This window comes from Rhamphochromis sp. 'chilingali' (genome assembly GCF_963969265.1).
Source record: "Rhamphochromis sp. 'chilingali' genome assembly, chromosome: 2".
Lineage (NCBI taxonomy): Eukaryota > Metazoa > Chordata > Actinopteri > Cichliformes > Cichlidae > Rhamphochromis > Rhamphochromis sp. 'chilingali'.
The window spans coordinates 25,406,676-25,421,673 of NC_137930.1; the positions used below are offsets into that span (position 1 = coordinate 25,406,676).

Genomic DNA, 14,998 nt, shown 5'->3' on the forward strand with positions numbered 1-14,998 from the left:
CTCCATGATTTCTTACTTCTTATAAAACATCACACAGGTGACATTAGTGTTGAGTCACGTTGTGCGTGTCTCATCGATTATGTGCTGCAGCAGGTGATTGGCTGTATTCAAATCCTCTGGAAAAAGTTATCAAAACTAAAACTCTATTTTTAAAAACGTTCAAATCACCGCCCGAAAACAGCCCAAAGAAAGACTTTCACATACAAAGAAAAGCATATGGTCGGTCGGTTTTCAGCGGTGGAACCGAATAAGAATATGCGCTGGTTGCCAGGTTTGTGAGCTAACCCCCTTTTTTAAAAAAACACAAAAAAAAAAAACAGTTGCCATTCAAGAGACAAAAGAATGAAGGGGTTTGTTTATATATATATATATATATATATATATATATATATATATATATATATATATATATATATATATAATCGTTAATTGTGATGGGGGTGTTCACAATCACCACAGATAAAATGATCGAGTAATATTCCTTCATATTTCACATTCATACAAATCAGACACAGAGCATGATTTCCCCACTGTTAGTTTACAGTCACTATACAGTAAATAATTAGCTTAATTAATTTGCTTATTCGTTTTAATACATCAGGACATTACATATATTCAAAACGATCAATAAATATTATATATAGTAATTATTTTTCTGTTTCCTTCTGCTACGTGTATGCTGTGTCACTCCTTCCTGGTTTAAGCAAAAGAGAAGAGGAGGAGACTTTTTTTTTTAATTTAAAGCTTATTTTCATGATTATGTATTTTTGATATTAGGTTTTTTTTTTTTAATCATACCTGTGCCTGGTAAACTACTGCAGTGGGTATGTAGTGAGGTCACCCGGCTGCTACTGAGCTCCGAGGTAGCTTTTTTTTAAAAGATAAACTGAGAAAGACGGGTTATTTCAGAGGATGCGACCGTACCTGGCAACCCGGGGGACGCAATCTGTGTCAATTGCCGGGCGACGTAGCGCGAATAAAGGCCGTAGCCTATTTCTGACTGTGGCTTATTTTTAACCGGCGAGGCCGCCTTTAGCCCCGTTTGTCTGCGTGACGGGTTGATAATTTATCCTCTAGCTTGCCTGTTGCTCGTTTCCATTTGTGTTGTGTCGTTTTTCGGGTTTCTTCTTTGTCTTTCTGTGTTTTTGCGCTGTGATGATGACAGGTGTCAGAGGTAAAGATTCCTCAGGATGACGCCTTTCTCCGCGATCGCTCCGCGTAAAAGGTGCATCGGGGAGCTTTCTTCCTTTGTTTTGCTGCTCTTTATTCAGTAGATACCCGGCGACCCTCCCGCTGAAAAACAAACCGGCGCAGTATGAGGACAGTCCCACCCCCCCTCTTGTCGTAATTATTCGTAATTATTAATATGGATGCATTAATTAATCCCGGGGGCGAGGTAATTGGCTGAGGGGCTCATTTCGCTGATTTGTTGCGATGTCGTGTTTTCGCTTGTAGTGAACGGCTCGTCGTCCGCGTTCAGTAGGCTACCGTGGGGGGCAGGGGGGAGATTACGAGGCAGCGGAGGAGGATCTGTCTGTGTGGCAGATAAAGATGGTGTTCAGGAGTGAGGAGATGTGCTTGGCGCAATTGTTTCTGCAGTCCGGCTCTGAATATGACTGCATTAGTGAGCTCGGAGAGCTGGGGCTGGTCGAGTTCCGAGATGTAAGTAGACAAAACACTTCACTGCGTGAATGGAAGATGTGTGTCACCAGTTTAAAGAGTATTTGCATTTTGTCAACCGATTTAATTGATTATGCATGCATATTTAAGGGAGGGGAGCAAGACGGGGCATCTATCTAGATGATATACAGTGTCTATACCTGGCCAGCAAGAGGAGGATAGAGTTTTAATAATATAAAAAAACCACATCACTTTGCTGAACCTCACCATGATGTTATTATGCATCATGCAGTAATCTGCATCCGTCTGACTTGTGATGCTCCTCTTGTTTCAGCTCAACCCGAGTGTCAGCTCATTCCAGCGGCGCTTCGTCAGCGAAATCAAGAGATGCGAGGAGATGGAGAGGATTCTGGGTAAGAACGGAGAGCACCTGGGATGCGTGCTCCAAACCCTGAGCACGCACCTGTACAGTTAATTTAGCAAGAAAGTCGTGGTTGACTGTGCTTTGTAAAAAGTTTGCCCTCGGAGATTTAGGCTTCACCGCTTCCTCTGATGGCTAAGTAGTAATTAATATGAAAAACAAACAATCAGCAAATCTGTGTGCACAGGCTACCTCCTGAGGGAGATCCAGAAGGCTAAAATAGCCATTCCACAGGAGGATGAGAGTCCACTTGCTCCACCCCCAAGACAGGTCCTGGAGATCATGGTGAGTATATGCCAATATATTGGGAAGTGGGGGTAATGCAGGATTTACATTCATTTTAATACCCTACTCAGTGATTTTCCAGAACTTGACCCTCTAGTGCATTTAGACATTTGTTTTTTTAATCAGAGGCTTTGATTGGGTTGTAACTTTCTGCCTCTAAACGCTACATTGTGATGTTTTGTTGTGAACAGTGGCTAACAGAGCTGCAGAAAACTTGAGGTGATGATGAAAATAGCTCAGGTGACGGTGAGGAGCCAGAATTCCTCTTGTTTTTTGATTGAAAACTATTATTAATTAATTACACTGGAATACCTGTTGTATATAAAGGAAACTGTATAGGTATGACAAGCACATATAGAGTCATGGACAAACAGTATTCCTGTATCTTCTTACTATAATATCTATTCTCTAACTCCTCGTAGATGCCCTAATCAACCTGGATGAGACTTGCTATATAAACTAGCTAGAGTAACGGGATTATCAAGCTCTAAATAGCATTTAGAACAAATTATAAATGATAAAACAAACAGTGATGTTACCTGTACGTTGTTGTTTGTAAATACATTTTTCTAAACAATTTTTAGTTTAGTGATTGCAATGTGTGACACTAAAAGTATCTGGAAGTAATTACTTTCTCTCATACGATGAAAACTGAGCTTGTAAAAAAAGAAAAATAATTAATACATGTACTTATTGTTCATTTTTTTCTATCTTACTGTATGCATTGATATGATGAAGATAAAATTAACACACATGCCTATGGGGTTTTTTTTGTATGTGATCCAGAGCTTCAGGCCTGGCATGAACTACTCATAGGATTATCACAAATGACCCCATTGGCCCATTTTAGCCTCATGAGAGGGTTAAAGAAATAAAACATTCATATCTCTGTTTAAAAGATCCTACTGTAGTAAAGCAATTTGTTTTTTCTCGTCGCTTATCAATTGCTGGATAAACGATTTGTTCATCTCATCATGATGTAGATATATTTCAGACATATTTAAGCTAGTCTATAAAGTTTGTCTGCACCGCACGAGTTTGTCTCAGCGATCCCACCAATAGAAGTGAATAGAATTCACTTCTTGAACTTAACTGCAGCTGATGACAAACGTGTTTTCATTTATTTTCAGCCTGTAGCCCATTATGACATCGTTTGTTGTTGGGTTTTGTGTTATACATAACTCAAGTGAAGGTTGCGTCTGCATACACGGCGGCGAAATGGTAGAAAATTGGTCCCAATATTCCAGTTTAGGCTCTCCATTTACCAAAACCAGTTAAAATTTTATTTCTTGTTTTTAATAGTCTCAGTGGTTTAAACTTTTGAAACCCTACAATCCTGCCAGAGCACAGAGGTGTACGAGCCAGCTCCTCTTAGAGCCAGGCTTTGAAAGCAGAGGCGATCGAGTCTTTTCAGTGTTGGCACAACCTGCCTTTTTGCAGTGAGCTGCCCAGTTTCTCAGTCATTTTAAAACGCTTTTGAAAACCTACTTTTCTCATTTTCCTTTCGGGTCCAGTCGAGCAGAGTACCCTTTCTTTTATTATGCAAATGCAGTCTTAGAAATAAACTTTGACTTGAATCTGCTGGTTCACCAACTTAACTGAACAGGTTTTTCAGCTGATGAACTGAGACCTAAAGGTTCACTCACCCAAAAAGCAAATATTCTCCACATAGATAAACTAGAAACTAGGTAGCATTGGCTTTGTGGTGCACAACGTGACAAAATTGATCATAATATTTTTTAAAAAGCAGCAATGTGCCATTTCACAAATCATGACCCGGTTACTTGGAAATCCACAAGGGTTGTGAGCAGTTTCATGTGAGAACTGCTTCTTTTGCTACTAAAATGCTGTCAAGGCTTGCAGCCTTTAATCGAATCCTCCTGCCTCAGCAGCAGACCGAGCCTGCTGTTGATTGTTGCAGTTGGGAGCGAATCACAGCTGACCCATATCTGATTGTCTAAAATGACAGACAGTCAAATATGGGTCACTCTTTCACGGCGTCACAAGCACAAGCCTCTCATCGCTGCTGCACGCATGCTTCCTGCACACTGGCGTGGTTGCCTGAATGAAATAAAATACTGTGAGTAGATTTATTCATTTATTTTTTATTGATTTTTGGCGTGTTCCTTGTCATGTTCAGGAGCAGCTTCAAAGGCTGGAGATGGAGCTGAGCGAGGTGGCGAAGAACAAAGAGAAGCTTCAGAGGAACCTCCTCGAGCTCACCGAATACACGCACATGCTGAAGATCACGCGGACCTTCATCCACAGCCGCTCCAGAGTGAGTGCGTTTCCGTCTCTTTGATCTTTTCTCGCATCAGTTTCTTGCTCCTTGCTCCTTCGGCGAGGCGCCTACCCTCGCCTCCCCGGCAGCATCTTGTTTTCTTGTCGCTGACATGTTTTATTTCCCTCAGTGACAGAGCTGGAACTAATGCTGACTTTAATTAATAACACGGTCACAGTGCAGCTGTTACCAGCGCCACCTGACTCACCCGGGCTGTGAGACAGTCAGCTGTGAGAGTAAACATTACAGTCCAGCGTGTGAACATTACATCAGCTTTGTGTGCTAGAAGTGTGCGAGGAGCACTCGATGGAAGCCGTCATAAATGAAACATGTTCCTTTTTATAATTAGCACGAGGCTCTTGGTAACCAGTATGAAGAGTTCCCCACCATGGAGACAGACTCGGTCACAGGATCCACTGGCATGCAGAGGCTCGGCGCCAAGCTCGGGTGAGCTCCGTATTATTTATGTATTCACAGCCACTCGACCAGATGTCGTAAAGTTCCTCCACGGACATTTTTAAAAAGAAAAACAAAAGCAAAACCTTACCTGATCTGTCCTGGGTGTAGGTTTGTTTCGGGTCTGATCCAGCGGGTGAAGGTGGAGGCCTTTGAGCGGATGTTGTGGAGAGTGTGTAAGGGTTACACCATCCTCAGCTATGCAGAAGTGGACGAAAACCTGGCCGATCTTGACACTGTAAGTCGTTTGAATGTCGTCTTAATGTTGTGAGGAAATCTAATAATTACACTGCAGGTAAGAATTAGCTGACGTGTTCTGTTAGCGTGAGCTCAGCACTTTAGTGTCAACGGGTCTGAACTGTGCTGTTTCAGGGTGAGATAAGCAAAAGTGTGGTGTTTCTCATCTCGTTCTGGGGAGACCAAATTGGACAGAAAGTGCAAAAAATCTGCGATTGGTAAGAATTAGCCAGCTTTACCCTTTAATAGTCACTATATTCTCCATCATTATCAGCCTGGACATCTGCCTTTGTTTCCCTCAGTTACCACTGCCACCTTTATCCACACCCTGAGAATGATGAGGAGCGAGCCGATGTGTTGGACAGCTTAAGGACGCGCATCCAAGACCTTAACAATGTAGGACTGAAGCCCTTTTTAATCATCGCAAGTTCAGAGCTGGCTTGTAGTTAACTGCTGTTTCCTGCAGGTGCTTCATCGCACTGAAGACTACTTGAGGCAGGTTCTGCAGAAGGCCTCAGAATCTGTCTATACCTGGGTGGTGCAGGTGAAAAAGATGAAAGCCATCTATCACATCCTCAACCTCTGCAGCTTCGATGTCACCAACAAGTGTCTGATTGCCGAGGTGTGGTGTCCCGTCAGTGACCTCGCAAACCTGAGGGGGGCGCTAGAAGAAGGCTCAGTGAGTACAACGTTCTGAGTTTAAACGCTGAATATTTATTGCTATTATTCAAGCAAAATAATTTTAATGCTCCCCAAATTGTAAGATTTTACAATTTTATCCTTAGTCTGGCATTTAAATTAATAAGTTAGAATTGTTTGAATCACACTAATGTTTTCCCCGAGGACTCTGCGTACTGTACTGTAAAACAAAACGTTTCTTGTTTTTTTCTCTTGGCATTATTATCTGCAGCATTTGTTTTTCCAGGTTGTTTTTGCTTCACTTTTTTCTCTTCTTGTACCATTCCTCCTGCTTTATTCAGCTTATTTGGTTGCTTTAATATAAAATCTCTCACCTAGAAAAGAACAAATGTTCCTGTGATTACCTGACTATAATAATGAAGTTAAGGGCCAGAAAGGTTTAGAATATCACAGGTCTATAAAATGCCCCTGTTGATGTTGTACGTCTTTTATCATCAGAGAAAAGGTGACGCCACCGTACCGTCTTTTGTAAATCGCATCCCGAGCACTGACACTCCGCCCACCCTCTTAAGATCCAACAAGTTTACTGCTGGTTTTCAGAGCATTGTGGAGGCCTATGGGGTGGGGGACTATCGCGAGGTAAGCCCAGGTAAGAAGAAGTAGTCATACTGTGTTTTTGTGAATAGCAGCAAAAGCATCTCTTTGTTTTCTTTCGAAAGGAGCTCAGAATAAATAAGCTGATCATGTTTCCATCATCAACAGCTCCCTACACCATCATCACATTCCCGTTTCTGTTTGCTGTGATGTTTGGTGACCTCGGCCACGGGATGGTGATGAGCCTCTTCGCCTTGTGGATGGTGCTGATGGAAAAAAAGCAGAAGAAGAAACGCTCCAGTAATGAGGTGGGAATGACCTGTTATGATCATCTATAATGCAGAGCTGGAGTATCGTAAATCAGCTTAGGCTTATCATTTTCATTGCTCTCAGATATGGGCTACGTTTTTCAGCGGTCGCTACATCATCCTGATGATGGGGCTTTTTTCCATCTACACCGGCCTCATTTACAACGACTGTTTCTCCAAGTCTCTTAATATATTTGGCTCTGGCTGGAGCGTCAAGGCTATGTTCACTCATAGTCAGTGGACGTGAGTTATCAGTGCAAACGCACACTTAAACATATCAGTGCACGAAGTCCTTTTACTTGTTTCTAATTTATTTTCGTCTTTTTACTCTGTAGAAACAAAACGCTCCAAACAAATGCTTTGCTCACATTAGACCCTAATGTCAGTGGTGTTTTTAATGGACCGTACCCATTTGGCATCGATCCTGTGAGTAACTGCACTTAGGCATCATACTCAAAATACAACCTCCTTCTGTCATTTTCACTGAAATGCTTTTTAATACACCATCAGATATGGAACCTGGCAGTGAACCGTCTGTCCTTCCTCAACTCTTACAAGATGAAGATGTCAGTTGTCATCGGAGTCATTCACATGAGCTTCGGTGTGGTTCTGAGTGTCTTCAACCATTTGTAAGTGACTCAGAAAATTGTTTTTACTTCATATATCTCCCTCTTTGGCTCTCGCATCTTTCCCCTCTCCCTCCCTTATCTTGCCTGCTGCTGCTTCTATGTGTTTGTCTAGTCTCGTCTAACTCTAACCCTCAAAGAGTTTCTCAGTCTTGTTCTCTAAAACCTAAAGAATTATGGATTTGATCAACTGGTCCCGTAATGGAATTGACACCCTGCTGGGCTTGGGAGAGCCCGATTGTCCTGCGGAGACGTTTGCTGCCGGATACTCGATGGTCGGTTGCGTCGTGTGTCTGGTGACACTCCCGATGGAGGACAATAAACGACACCTACCAATTTGGAACCATGATTGCAGAGTTCGGGCTAATTGGAGCTGGCTTGGACCTGGCTTATCGAAGAACAAGAAGCGTCTACAGCTGTTCAAAATCCCATAAGGCTGGCTGACATGATAGACGATTGGGCTGTGAGTACTCAGACTGTTTTGAACGCAATATGGATAAGATCTTGGAGAAGAACAAGGGGAATTGAGAGAACTGGTGACCAGTGATGGACACTAGACCAACTGTAAAAATTGGATGCAGTTGTTCGCACGAAACCCAAACATTCACCATCTTCACTCATGCGGCCCCCCTGGTGCCAGCTGAAGTCCTGCCAAGGTTGAAGCTGACTGGAACAACAAATTCTTCCCATGATAACAGGATTGTTGTCAGAACTCTTTGTACCTCCTTCAAGGCCACCTGAGTCCACTGGAGACTGTTGACTGACGCTTAACCGGGCGTGGTGACACTTTCTCTCAGCTGAACACAGGATACACACACACACACAGACACACATGTACACGCACGAAACACATACACTGATACGCCCTCACTATCACCCTCCCTACCCCGAATCCAGCGCCTCCTCCCATGCTTACCTCCCATCTAATGTGGACACCGGATCAGCTGGAGGCGCAATCGAAGATTGCAGCGGTCCCAGATCAGCTGTACACACTGGAACACTTTCCCATGTTGCTTGTCTGTGTTTATTGTGCTATGGTGTGTTGATATCTGTGCATTCCTGTATTATCCTTTTGTGTTACACATTTCAATGTTTTTTTTCCCCCTAGCCTGACCTGTCTCCCCAATGTGATGTTTGTGTATTGTATGTACGGTTGGCAAGGTCTGTCATCTCGGTTGTGGGCAACTGCAACTGAAAAATAAAGGCTATCTCATCATCATCATCATCATCATCTGCTACCAGGCTATGTTGACAAAGAAGTAATGAAGTTTGGTGATCACAGTTCTGCTGGAAGATGATGGCTAGGAATCATACCTGGGGTTAGGGTTAGGGTTCTTTCAGTGCCTCCTGGGATGTGAATCTACTCAGATTCACATCCCAGGAGGCACTGAAAGAAAAGAATTCCAGTGACGATCTTTGAGATTTAAAGTGGTGGCAACTCAGAAACCAAAGAATATTACTAAGCTGTAGAATACAATAAAAAGCTGCAGTATTGCCGTTTTGCATTACATCAGCACACGTGTGCAGGCAGTGACACACACATAGCATTCCTGCTATGGTCTTATTACTCACAAACTACTTTATTTTTTTGTTTACATTAAGTCATAACACTTTTTCTTTTATCCCTGTACACTTTTTCTCCCTTCAGGCACTTCCGACAGAAGTTCAACGTCTACCTGCTGTTTCTTCCTGAGCTGCTCTTCCTGCTGTGTCTCTTTGGCTATTTGGTTTTCATGATTTTATACAAGTGGTTGATGTTTGATGCACATTACTCCAGCCAGGCGCCCAGCATCCTCATCCACTTCATCAACATGTTTGTCATGCAGGGGAAGGATATCGCTCGTCTATACCCAGGGCAGGTATGTGTCCTGGTAATAATAATCTGTCGATCGGCTTCTATTCGGGTGGATACTCATTATAGCATGAGTTTAAGCATGCCGCCTTGCTTCCACAGATTGGCCTGCAAATCTTCCTACTTGTCATAGCGATGCTGTCAGTTCCTGTGCTGCTGTTCGGAAAACCTCTCTACTTGTATTGGCTCTACCGTGGAGGCAAAGGGCTGCGCAGACGCAGAGTGAGTCTAGTCCAAAATACCGCAGTCTGTTATTTTGGATCTTTATTCAGTACCTAAAAATAGTATTTGTTACCACACCTCAGGGTTATGAGAGGGTGAGGCGCGTAAGCGAGGATGACGGCTCCACAGCACCATCCTATGATGATGATGATGATGAAGAGGAGGGACTTGATGAAGTGACCAACAGAGAAGCTCTTCCCAAAGAGGTCAGAGAAAAATGATCTCTTACATTAAGGAATCTGTCAGTTTAAGTGTGATTCAGTGTGTCTTCATTTTTCTATCCACCTTGCTAATTGTACCTGTGGTATTCAGCATTAGACAAGACAAAGTAGGGCAGCAGAACAGGGCCACCAGTGGAGCTAATTCAGTACCAGCATTACAGCATACGTTAATAAATCCTAACCTTTTTTAACAGTAGGAATTAGGCTTAATATTTTATACATAATCTGAACTGTTTTGCAGTTTGACTTTGCAGATGTGCTGCTGCACCAGGTCATTCACACCATAGAGTACTGCCTGGGCTGCATTTCCAACACTGCGTCCTACCTGCGTCTCTGGGCACTCAGCCTGGCTCATGCCCGTAAGTGCATTCAGGTCAAGCCGTCTTCCCACGAGCTGCCTGTGCCTCTTTCTTTCTGCTTACTATGCAATTCTCGACATTTGGTACGCCTTCATTTTTGTAAATCTCGTTTGTTGTGCGCTGTTTCTGTCGGCTTCAGAGCTGTCGGAGGTGCTGTGGGACATGGTAATGCGCCTGGGTTTCAGGATCACCACAAAAGTCGGTGTAGTGCTTTTGGTCCCTGTGTTCGGCCTCTTCGCCACGCTTACGGTGTCTATCCTGCTCGTCATGGAAGGCTTATCAGCGTTCCTCCACGCTCTCCGACTTCACTGGTGAGGCTGTGTGCTCCTCTTTATTGCACTGGCTAATCTGTATGTGAGTTTTCTTCATACAGACAGATAAACTATATAAACAAAAGTGGACCATACTTCTTAACCTTTGAATTTAGATGTTTTTTGTCGCACTGCCACAGGTGTATAAATTCATGTCCCATGATCATGCAGTCTGTTTTTGCAAACGTGTGAAAGAATGGGTCGTTCTACAGAGCTCGCTGAATTTCACGATCAACTGAAAGATGTGTTACTTCACAGTGGAACGGTGGAACCACCGACACTCTCTGACTCAGTAACTGCAGAGTTCCAAACTTCGTCTGATATTAACATCAGCACAAAAACTGTGCACTGGGAGCTTCATGGCATGCGCAACTGAGCAGCTCCTGTAGGTGTAATGTGTAGGTTGGCCCCTACTTATGTTGATGAACCTAGCATGAGCAACACCACAAACCAAAGCATTGATGGGATATTTATACATAATATAGCTACATTTCAGTGCCAGTCCCTAGAGCTGCAGTGTCAAACATAAGGCCCTGGGGCCAGAATTGGCCTGAAAGACTCCAACCTCACTCAAAGCGATGTTTTAAAAATTTTGACCCTTCACATTTTCCAAAACCTCTCAGTGAGCCTGACAAAGTCTTCCCCTATGTCCATTTATGCTACACCAAAGTAATGAAGTATAGATAAACAATTTAATTACCAATAAGCTACCAGAACTTTTTTTTATAACTTAACACATTTATTTCTAATTTATATCCCAAAGAGTTCTGCTGACAGATGTCTTTCATTTACTACATGAACATTTGTTATCATGTAGAAAAAACAGTGATAGACTGTAAAAATTGCACTTCTTTTTCATATATCAAGATATCTGAGCAATCCAATATGTAGTTAAACTTCCTCACACTGACAGAAAGGGGAGTTTCATTGGTCTGACCCACTTAAGATCAATGTGGTCTGCAATGTTAAATGAGATTGGCACTCCTGCCCTAAAGCCTAGGCGTTTAAAATACTTAAATATTAACACAATTAGCAAAAACAGTACAAGCTTAAAGTCATAAATCAACAGAAAAGGCTGTTTTCCCAAATGAGTTTAAATATCTCGTATAAGAGCGCAGAGGTAGTGGTACTGTTTGTTTGTGTTCTTGAGCTAAAAACTCATATAAGCCTGATTATGTAAGGAAGTAAAAAATTGTATTTATGTAGCACCTATCAAGACAAATATCACAAAGTGCTTCACAGCAAAAAATGATGAACAACAAAAACGTACAAAAATAAAAAGTTACCAGGCAAGTTTTAAAAGACGCATTTTTATCTGCATTTTTAAAGAAAGTACAGAGTCCACAGATTTTAGATTAGAGAAAGTTCCAGTCTGTGGGCCTCTGTGGCAAAAGCTCAGTAACTGTAGCTTCGTGATGAGTTTATGATCAACAATCTTTTGAAATAATGATTGTCTAACATTTTTAATCTCCTTTTCATTTGTGAATCATTATAAGAGGCTTGGTTGATGTAGCTTTTGGTTTTGAACAAGAGCTGAAACATTAACTTACACGTGAAGATGTCAGGAAACTTTTTCCGGCATGAAATAACCTCTAAGAAGTCTTAATGCAGGGACTTTTTTTAATTGTTGTTGTTGTTGTTGTTTTTTGTTTTGTTTTGTTGAGTCATTGAGCCTTAAAGAAGAGGCAAACTTACAGTTTCCTTAATGTTGAGTGTAAGACTGAGTTTACTATGATGCTGTAGACTGTAACTGTCATCCTTTCATTTTTGGTCCCAAATACAAACTAAAAACACAATTTAAAATAAGTACAAGCCATAAACTAAACAGCAAAAAGCCAAAAATCAGCTGTGAATCGAGATAGTTCTGGAGTCAAAAGGCTCACAGGAGGAAAATCCAGTGAAAATAATAAGGAAGACAGGGCTGAGTGTACACAGAGGATTAATTTGGGATGGTAAACAAGAGAAATGAGACACAAATGAAAGCAATTACACACAGCTGAAGACAGTTAGGGCAGATAATCATGAAGCAGGAAGTTAAACTAGTGCAAGAGGTGAAAGAAAGCTTCAGACAGGAAATAAACAAAAGAAAACATTGGAGACAAGACTAGCCCTAAACGTAATAACATAGAGCATACAAACAAGACAGGGAGACAGTGGGAAGACTACAAATATAATAATATCAAACCAGTAATCAATGCTATGACTGCTAGAAACACATGTGAATGTATTCACCTGTTTACCCATGAAAACATGCAAATATTATTTTCTTCAGTTCTTTTATTTTCATGTAGCTAAACTGGAAGCTCACATGTCTTCACTATTAAAGCAGCAGATAAGTTGAATGATATAATCATGCCTGTTATTTAGCTATAAAGTAAAAGCATCAGTTATGATAATACTGAGTTGAAAATCAAGTGTGCCTTCATCGTTAATTAGTCCACCTTTGTTAAAGTGATCTCTCTCACTTTTCTGTTTGATCTCAGGGTGGAGTTTCAGAACAAATTCTACCACGGGACCGGTGTCAAGTTTGTGCCCTTCGACTTCTCCCTGCTGCCCTCCGTTTTTGAGCAAGACGGCTTGCTTTGAAACCTCTGAATTACCGGATATGACTGGAAACAGACTTTACAGTTCGGAAGGTTACTGGAAGTTGGAACAATTCGCACTGTGATAAACAAACCTTCAAGACAATTGATTTAAAAGTCATTCTTGTAGCAGTGTTTTTCACCACGACAGTTTTTAAATGTTATCGGCTGTGCTGACTGCCTTACTACTGCACCCAGCAGACGTCTGAGTATACAGAGGCTCGCGGTCCTTGTTCTGCTATTTGGGTTTTGTAGGTGAAACATTGCTCAGCACTACTCATCGCACCAGTTGGGTTTGATTTAAATATTTCATTTACACTGTGCTGTGTAAACTGGTTTTTGCATTACTTACAACATGGTATTTAAACAGTTAATACAGTGCAACGTAAAGTTTCAGATGTTACAGCAGCGTCTAAAAACCATATCAAGCATCCTGATGTAGTGCCATAGAGATTTTTTTTTGTTGTTGTTGTTTTTTTATGACGATATCTAATAATGGGTTTGTTTGTTTTTTAAATTTCTTCTCCTTGTGATGAAAGAAATACTTTTAGGCAGTAAATTTAAAGACAAATTAAACCATTGCAACCCTTTTTTGTGAGGCTGTCACAACGCACTTTGCAGAAATGATTGTACAAATTGAAAGTTTTCACAGATAACTGCGATGATGCCAAATGAAAATAATCAACTTTGCTGTTTGCTTATTTACTTATTAATGCATTTATTTAAATGTAACCTCCCCTATAATCTATAGAAGAAGAAAAAACACTGAAATACTACAGAAAAAAAAGACAAAAAGTCTTAGGTCTTTCTTTCTTTGATGATACCGCTTATTGCATTTGTTAATGATAATTAATCATGGTATTTATTTAAATTATCGTCTGTACAATAATAGTTGAATATTTTACCATTTTGACGTGTTAAATAAAGGTTCCAAGAAATGCAAGCAAAAATAAAAATGTTTGTTGTGATTTCACTGGCTCTGTGATGCACACATTTTACTGGAATTTTTTAAAATGTCAGTTTAATTACACTAAAAACCTGCTTCAGGTCATTTTTAGTCAAAATCTGAAGTGATTAATAAGCTTATGAAAAATAAAGCTATAAATCAAAATAATTAATTAATGTTTAATGAAATATTTTGCATATATGCAAATATGTGCATCTATTTGTGTATAATATGTCACTTTGGTGGTATATTATAGTAATACTAATAATACAAACAAAGGACTAGCTTTAAACATACACTCACCTTTTCAACAGACAATAATCTAACCAATCAAATTTCAGCAAACTATTCCATTTAGGGGTGTAGACCACACTGCATTTGCATTTATTTTTTTGGGTTGTGGGATTTTGTCAAACAACCATCTCCAGGGTATACAGGACTGAAAAACAGAAAACACCCATTCTCTGAATGAAAATGCCTTTTTTAATGTCAGAGGAGAATGTCCAGACTGCTTCAGACTAACAGGAAAACACTTGTAACCACTTATTACAGTCAGGGTATGCACAAGAGCACTTTTGGATGTACAGCATATTGAACCTTGAAGCAGATGGACGACAGCAGAAGACCACACTGGATGCGACTTCAGATAAAAACTGCATCAAAACTGAGCAACAAATCTGCAGCAACATGTCAACATGGATCGAAATCTGTGTGGGATGTTTCCAGCAACGTGTTGAATCTATTCTGTGAAGAATTAAGGTAGTTCTAATGCTGCTGAGTATGTATTTAATTAGAAGGCAAATGCAAAAAATTAATACCTTCATCTTAAAAATAATTTTCATGCATTTATCATTTTAGTAGAATTTACTAAAGTTTAATCAAAAACAGGCAGTGGTTACATACAGGGAATCAGACACCATCAACAAACAATCCAAATGAGGAGCAAGCAACATGTAAATGCTATGAAACATCCAGAAGCACAGAAGGAATATAAAGAACACTGGACTACAAAAAGCAGACGATGATCTGCGAATAAAG

General features: G+C 40.8%; 1 protein-coding gene across 1 annotated transcript; it reads left to right on the forward strand.

Annotated features, from left to right (window-relative positions):
• Positions 1–947: 947 nt before the first annotated feature.
• On the forward strand, positions 948–13,955 carry atp6v0a2a (ATPase H+ transporting V0 subunit a2a). Its single transcript, XM_080875823.1, has 20 exons — positions 948–1,662; positions 1,955–2,033; positions 2,229–2,326; positions 4,467–4,604; positions 4,957–5,054; positions 5,175–5,301; positions 5,436–5,518; positions 5,603–5,696; positions 5,767–5,979; positions 6,438–6,588; positions 6,702–6,841; positions 6,927–7,084; positions 7,177–7,267; positions 7,352–7,470; positions 9,116–9,326; positions 9,422–9,541; positions 9,625–9,747; positions 10,004–10,121; positions 10,261–10,432; positions 12,916–13,955. Exons 1-20 carry the CDS (start codon positions 1,552–1,554, stop codon positions 13,016–13,018), a joined length of 2,547 nt encoding a protein of 848 aa, XP_080731949.1. The 5' UTR covers positions 948–1,551; the 3' UTR covers positions 13,019–13,955.
• Positions 13,956–14,998: the final 1,043 nt, after the last annotated feature.

Bases quoted from the DNA above. Each gene is read 5' to 3' on its own strand.
- atp6v0a2a (XM_080875823.1), top strand. From the start codon at position 1,552: ATGGTGTTCAGGAGTGAGGAGATGTGCTTGGCGCAATTGTTTCTGCAG. The intron at 7,085-7,176 runs GTGAGTTATCAG...TTTACTCTGTAG, and splicing joins TTCACTCATAGTCAGTGGAC to AAACAAAACGCTCCAAACAA. The intron at 7,471-9,115 runs GTAAGTGACTCA...TTCTCCCTTCAG, and splicing joins CTGAGTGTCTTCAACCATTT to GCACTTCCGACAGAAGTTCA.